Source organism: Chiloscyllium punctatum, chromosome 33, assembly GCF_047496795.1.
Source record: "Chiloscyllium punctatum isolate Juve2018m chromosome 33, sChiPun1.3, whole genome shotgun sequence".
NCBI lineage: Eukaryota > Metazoa > Chordata > Chondrichthyes > Orectolobiformes > Hemiscylliidae > Chiloscyllium > Chiloscyllium punctatum.
In genome coordinates, this window is record NC_092771.1 from 27,272,150 (window position 1) to 27,280,002 (window position 7,853).

General features: G+C 44.3%; 1 protein-coding gene across 3 annotated transcripts in view; it reads right to left on the bottom strand.

Annotated features, from left to right (window-relative positions):
• Window positions 1–6,667, bottom strand: part of ptpn9a (protein tyrosine phosphatase non-receptor type 9a) — a 232,184-nt gene extending 225,517 nt beyond the window's left edge. The window contains exon 1 of one of the 3 annotated variants that reach the window (XM_072553218.1): window positions 6,569–6,667. In XM_072553218.1, coding sequence (XP_072409319.1) covers window positions 6,569–6,652 — 84 coding nt within the window. In that variant the 5' untranslated portion in view covers window positions 6,653–6,667. Of the gene's footprint in view, window positions 1–6,061; window positions 6,181–6,568 lie in introns of those variants that run through there. The other 2 variants (XM_072553219.1, XM_072553220.1) reach the window with 2 other exon arrangements.
• Window positions 6,668–7,853: the final 1,186 nt, after the last annotated feature.

Sequence of the window (7,853 nt, forward strand, 5' to 3'; positions counted from 1 at the left end):
ATCATAGAACTACCTGCAACTGGTATATAAAAACATCTGATTCAATAATATCCTCAACAAAGGAAATCTGCTAATAGAGGAAGATGTAGGAGCAGAAGAGGGCTATTTGCTCTAACATTTGATGAGATCATGGCTGATCTGGTGGTCCTCAATTTCACTTTCCTGCCGATTCCTTATAACCCTTGATTCCTTTGCTGATTAAAAACCTGTCGATCTCAGCCTTGAATAAACTTAATGACCCAACCATTACAGCCCCGAGGTAAAGAATTCCACTCATTCACTACCAAGATGCTGAGAGACAAAAAATTGCTCCTTGTCTGTCTTAAATGAGCAATCCCTCTCTCTCCGAGATTACGCTCTCTGGTCCTAGACTCTCCCACAAAAGGGAGCAATCTCTCCATATCTACACTATCAAGCGCTCTCGTAATCTTAGATGTTTCAATCAGGTCACCTTTCATTTATTCTAAACTCCAATTAGTAAAGCCCAACCTATACAACCTCTCCTCAGCAGAGGATCCTTCCACATCTGGTATCAGTCAAACGAACCTTCTCTGGACCGCCTCCAATGTCAGTAGATTTTTTTTAAGCTAAGGGAACCAACACAGTTCACAGCATTCCAAATTATGTCCAAGTAGTGTCATGTACAGTTTAGCAAGACCTCTGGTCTGACCAACACATGACTCCTGACTCAAATAAGTGTCAGTCTTGCCAGAAACACTCAGAAGAATCATATAATTCCTACAGTGTAGATAGATTTGGCCCATCAATTCCGTATTGGCCCATTTGGCCCATCAAGTCTGTATTGACCCTGTGAAGAGCATCCCGCCCAGACCCAAGACCCATTCTATCGCCGTAACCCAGCACTTACCATGGCTAACCCATGTAACCTGCACATCTCTGGACACTACAGGGCAACTTAGCATGCCAATCCTCCTAACCTGCACGTCTTTAGACTACAGTAGGAAACTGGAGCACACAGCAGAATTCCTCACAGCCACTGCGAGAATATACAAACAGACAGACAGTCAGCTATAATAGAATCAAGCAAAGTTAGCATGGATTAATCAAGGGGAAATCATGTATGACAAATTTATTGCAGTTCTTTAAGAAAGTAGCAAGCCAGATGGGTAAGGGGACACGCAAGATGTAATACTTTTATATTTCATATTTCGAAAAAGGGTTTGAAATGGTAGAACGCATGGAGGTAGTATATTAGCGTGGATAGAAGACAGAGTTGGGATAAAGGGGACTCTTTCAGGATGACAGCTTGTTCAGTGCTGGGGCCACAATTATTTACAATATATATTCATGACACGGATGATGGAAGTGAAATACTATTGTCAAGTTTTGAAAGACATAAAAGTAGGTGGGAAGGCAAGTCGTGACAACTAATGAAGATGGCACAAGGAATCCACAGATTAAATCAGTGGGCAAAAACTTGGCAGATGGAACACAACACAGGAAAATGTGAAGTTATGCACTTTAGCAAGAAGAATAGAAGAGATGAATATTATTTAATTGGGGAATACTGCAGAAAGCTGCAGTACAGGGGGATTTCAGTGTCCTCATAAATGATTCTCAAAAAGCCACAAAAAGGTCAGCAGGTAATATGGAAGGCAAATGGATCATTGGACTTTATTTCAATGGGAAGGGTATAAAAATGGGAAGCCTTTGCTAAATATACAAGGCACTACTCAGACCACACCTGGAATACCATGAACAGTTTTGCCCCTTATCTAAGGGGAGATATTTTGGCATTGGAGACAGTCCAGGGAAGATTCAGTAGGCTGATTCTGTATGGAGAGATTTTCCTATAAGGAGAGATAGAGGTGCTTGGGCCTGTACATATTGATTCCTCTCATTCTTCTAAACTCCAATCATGAAACAATCAGGGTAGATGTGGGGAATCTTTCCACTTGTGGGCAAGAATAAGACCAGAGGAAAAATATCTCCGTGTAAGATACAGATATGGGGGAGTTTTTTTTCTGACAGCAGTGAATCTGTGGCATTGTTTATTGCAGAGGTTGGATTGTTAAATGTATTCATAGCGGCTATAGACAGCTCTTTACTTAGTAAAGGAATCAGGGTTATGGTATTAAGGCAGGAAAGTGCAGTTGGGATTATTAGATCAGCCAAGATCTCACTGAATGGTGGTGCAGACTCATTGGGCAGAGTGGCCTAATTCTGCTATTCCATCTTTTGGATTCCAAAGGAATACCAAGTGTTACATTTCACAACAAATTCCTAAGATCACAGGATAAAGCTACTACTTACTAGACAGGAATTTAACATTTTTAAAAGAAAAATTAAATAATTAGCCAGAAACGATAGACAGAAGCTTCCAGCATTGACTATATTAATTTTCTGACTGAAAGTATTGTAAAAATGATGCTCAGCAAAATCACTGAGTCAGGAACTTTAACTAGAGTAAAAAGGAAAGAATAAATCAACTCTTCTGTGACTGACAGCAGCCCCACAGTATTTCCAATCAGTCATATTCCTTTCATGCAGCAGATTGACGATCAGCATGTTTCTGTGTCACTGAGCATCACAAGCTTTCTATTAATTAGAGGCTTGGTCAGGAGTTTTCTACCAGTCTTTGGATTAACAGGCCACCAGTTTTCCAGCAATATCACATCCCTAAGCCAGAGGTAAATAAATAAACTGACAGACACGCACATCATATCTTCACTATCCTTCCTTGGCCCCTCTAAGTTATTTTTATAGTACGAGGGGCAAGTACATTTGCCAAACGTGGTGGGAATTGCCTCCCTCTGGCCCCAAAAGAAACATTTGGTTGGCAGCATCTGAATGGGTGAACACTGGCAGGCTGTTCAACCATACGGCTTATCACAACTAGGCTCAATCCTGATCCTGCTGTTACTTATTACTGATGCAGCAGGGATCAATAGGCTGGACTTCCAGCTGAAAGATTTATCAACGATATCAGGTAATGTTAATACCATAATTTCTTCCATGACCTGACTCCATCTAAACTCCTCATTGTTGTAGCCTTGGAGTCAAAATAAAAAACATAATTTATACCTTCATTAACAACTTAGGTGCACATGACATCTTTCAATCATGAGATGCTCCAAGGTGCTTCGTAACAAACTATTACACAAGATGTTCATGGGAGCTTATGGAATAAAATCTGACACCAAGCCATATAAGACAATATTTGAATAAATGCCCAAAAGCTTGATCAATGAGGTAAATTTTAAGGAGTGTCTTAAAGAAAATACATAATGAGCCAGAGAGGTGCAGAAAGGGAATACAGTCAGTTCTTCCATATCACGATGGCTGCATTCTTGTGCAACCCTGCATTACAGAAAAATCACGCTTTTGAAATAGCGCTGCAATCGTGTTAGCCAACACACATTTTAAAAGGTCGCACTGTAGAAACAGTGTTCCCAACTCATCAATTGCATTACAGTGAAACTGCATGGATGAAATGTGCATTATAACAGAATGACCTGTACCAGAGTTTAGGTCCTTAGCAATTAAAGCACAGCCACCAACAGTGGAATGAGATGATCGAGATGCTGGAGTTAGATGGTCACAAAGTTGGTGTATTGTTTGCTGGATGAGATTGAGGAGATGGAACATAAGGGTTGAGTCCATGGTGGAATTTAAAAACAAGGATGAAAATTTTTAAATTTTCCAGGATCTAACGCAAGTCAATAAACACTCTGCCAAATCATCAAGTCCACCTCGACACAAATCCTACAACTCACTATAGCAATGTGTAATGGCAACAACATTTAAATACACAGCGCAGTGTAACCATTTCTCCCACCCAGTTTATAAATATGATTACAATCACAAACAATGCCCAACTGCTTTCCATGTACATATCTTAGAATACTACACAACTAATTACACAGTTCTATAAATGTGCAGCATAAGACAATTAATAACTTGCATATCTATAATATACGTAAATCTGTTTCAGCAAGCATGACAAAAAGGGGCTCATTGCAACCTTTCATCAGTACTCATCGCTGTACCCTCAGCTGATAATAATACCAATCCTAAATTTAACGCTTCCGTGAATTCCCTGTCATTTATATGAATTGTCTTATTATTTCTAGTCCTGGATTTGAAAGTCCACTGGAATTCAATGGAGTCCGCAACTTCAGCAGAAGATATAAAAAATTGTCATCCTGTCGAACAGATAACTTGCTGTATAAAAGTACTTTGAAAAATGCCATTAATCCAAAGGGCACCTTTTTCGTGCAGAGGGTGGTGTGAAATGGTGTGTGAAATGAACTGTCAGAGGAAGTAGTAGTGGAGACTGGCATAATTACAACACTTAAAAGACATTTGGATGGGTATATGAATACGAAGAATTTGGAGGGATGTGGGTCAAATGGGATTAGATTAATTTAGGATATCTGGTCGGTGTGGATCAGTTGGACTGAAGTGTCTGTTTCCGTGCTGCACACCTCTATGTTTCGTGTATTTCCTTCCCACCCCACAGATCAAGATTTCAATACATGGTCACCTAGAGGAGCTGAGTTATTCTCCAAATAATTATTTGGAACCTCTCCCCCACTTCATCCAAATCCCCTACCCAGCAAAGGTAAGCAGAGGAAGGGATTTGATTTTGATCCTGACCTTAACCCTGTCAATGATTAATTATGTGATCATTTCACACACTTTTCCCTTCACCAATGGTCCCCAATACAGTATTTTGGAGTGTGCCAACTGCAAGAAACCATTTCAGGAAAGACAGGGCAATGGCACTAGAACGTTTCCTGGTCTACGTGGTTTTGTATCACACGATGCCATATGTTTACATATTGAGTAGCACAAAAATAAAAGGAGCAAACAGAAAGGAATGTTAATATGTGGGTTTTTTATTACTAATTGATAAAAATATTTTACACTAACTACACCGTAAACAAGCCCGTGTCGGCAAGGTACCAATTATTTTAAAAAGTATGCCTCATGGCATACTCAAGCTGTACCGATTTCAAAAAGGGATCAAAATGGATTCTGTACAAAATGCTCTTTCAAATATATCAATGGCAGTTCACTACCAAACTTCCACAGTCTACCACTTACACTGTGCTTGGAAATGCTAAGTTTGCTACAAAGAAATGGCATCACTCCAAATGTACTGCTTTCCTTTCTCAAGTATGAAACTCCTGCTCCTGAACCTGGAGGGATCTCTGGAAATTAACATCCATTTAGCTCCGGGATGTGACTGCTCACTTGACACTGCCTCAGAACAAAAGCTTCCTGAAGGTAAATGGCAGCTCTCATAAGGAACACAGGACACCCACGATAACAGAATAAACTTGACTGTACAGTAAATGCCTTGAGATTCTGTGGAGATTTTGCTTTGTTTAAAAAAAAATTCCACGGTTTAATGGATTTTCCCCTCAAACTGCATTCAGAAAAGTTGGGGGTGGGATATAAGATTTAAAACAAATCTGACCTTCAGAAAAGAGAACTGCCTACAAGGGGAGAGAGAAAGACGGTTTTTTTACAAAAAAAAGTTTGATGGATGGGAGTGAAAGAATTGTCATTAAATCAGGGTGAACGCAGCATTTGGAAAGCTGCCTGGATATGGGGTTGGGGTTGGGGTTGGGGGTTGGGGGGTGGGGGTGTAATCGCCCCCTTCTCCCCCCCACAGTACAAGAGGTTTTCAGGGCATTTTATTGCCCTCCCCATTTGGAACGGTCAGCCAGGGGCCAGCGTGACAAATGGATATTTTATTTTGTTACGGGTGAAGCAGGCCGTCAATTTTAACCGGGAGGGGGGTGGGGATGAAGGGGGAGGGGGTGGGGATGGGGAGGGGGTGGGGGTGGGGATGGGGGGGGGGGGGGGGTGCGATACCCGGCTCCGGTGCCCAGATAGGCCGCGGCTGCCGTGGCAACGGTGGCCTACCCCTGGGGAAGGGGGGGGGGGATGGAAACATCCGCCGAGACAGACGGGGGGGGTGGGGAGAAATCATCACCGTCCCCGGCTTCCCCCCCTTAAAAAAATACCAGACCGGTATTATATATAATATCAGGGCTGAGTTGAGGGGTTTTTTTTGTTTTTAACTGACCTGCTCCTCCTCAGCCGTCAGCTCCGCCGCCATCCTCTCGTTCCCGTTCCCGTTCCCGTTCCCGCTCCCTCCCCGCCCGGGCCCGGCTGCGCTCTGCTCGCTAACAGCCGCCTGCAGCTTCTATCCCCGGCTTCTCGGCGAACTCTCCTCCCCCATCCTCTTCCCTCCCTCCTTCCTTCCTTCCTCCCTCCCTCCTCCCCCTGCTCCCTTCAGCCAAACAATGACTGAGCTGCGCTCGCAGGTTCATCCTCCCCATCCGCGGCCCCTCGCAACCCGCGCAGCCACCGTGGTGCAGCGGTCATGTCGCCAGTCTGGCGAGGCGGCGACCCAGGTTCAAGTCCCCGCTGCCCGCTCCGTTTCATTCATCTCCCAGCGATTTTCAGTGCTACCGATCGCGAAACGGAAACTCATCCGATTTATAGAGTAAAGTCCTAACCGAGGGCAGGACGATGTCCAAATAGATCATACGGTCATCCGCATGTGTTGTCCCCACCTTCTGCAGGCTACCTTTTGTCCATCAAAAACCTGACTCAGCCTTGAAGAAATGCAATGACCCAATTTCCTTTGGGAAAGAGAGCGGACCAACAACATGTAAAGTTCTGAGAGCGGGGCAAGTTTCTTTCTCACAGAGGAGTCTGGAACACGCTACCACTGGGACTGGTGGATACAGATACACGGGGGTTTAAGAGACTTTTAGATAAGCACGTGAGCATGCAAAGACTGGAGGGGTATGAACTAAGGGCAGCAAAAGGGATTAGTTTAGTTTGGCATCATGTTCAGTGCAACGTCCTGTGCTGTACTATGTTTTTGTGCATATCAAACAGGGTGATTCCAACCTGGTCACTTAATGTCCAACCAAGTTCACTTTCACTCACAAAGAGAAGCAAAAGAATGAGTTGGACAGTGGATTGGGTGGGTGAGAAGGAAGATGGACAGGTACAACAGGTCATGAGGGTGGTGCAGAGTTGGAGGGTTGGATGTGGGATAAGGTGTGAGGTGGGGAAATGAGGAAACTGGTGAAATCCACGTTGATCCAGTGTGGTTGGAGAATCCCAAGGCGGAAGATGAGGTGTCCTCCAGGCGTCGGGTGGTAAGGGTTTGGTAGTGAAGGAGGTCCAGTATTTGGCAACGCAGCGGTGGGGATGTTTGGTGCAGGTGTCCCGGAGGTGACCTCTGAAGCGGTTAGCAAATAGACGTCCTGTCTCCCCAGTGTAGGAAATTGATCTTTACGGAATGCAGAGAGGGTTGGGGAGGGAAGAATGTCTCTGGTGGTGGGTCCATTTGTAGGTGGCAGAAATGGCTTCCCCTAATTTCCACCACATACAAACAGACCCCACCACCAGAGACATATTTCCCTCCACCCCTATCTACATTCCATAAAGACCAATTCCCTCTGTGACTCACTTGTCAAGTCTATGCACCCCACTAACCCACACTCCCCTTCTGGCACCTTCCCCTGCCACTGCAGGAATTGCAAAACCTGCCCACACCAACCCCTTCACCTCTGTCCAAAGCCGCAAAGGAGCCATCCACATCCATCAGAGTTCTACCTGCACTTCAACACACATCATTTACTGTATCTGTTGCTCCCGATGCGGTCTCCTCTATATTGGGGAGACAGGACGCTTACTTGCAGAATGCTTCAGAGAATATCTCTGGAACACCCGCACCAACCAATCCCACTGGTCTGTGGCCAAGCACTTCAACTCCCACTCCCACTCCCACTCCACTAAGGACATGCAGGTCCTGGGCCTCCTCCATCGCCAAACCCTAATCACCCGACACATGGAGG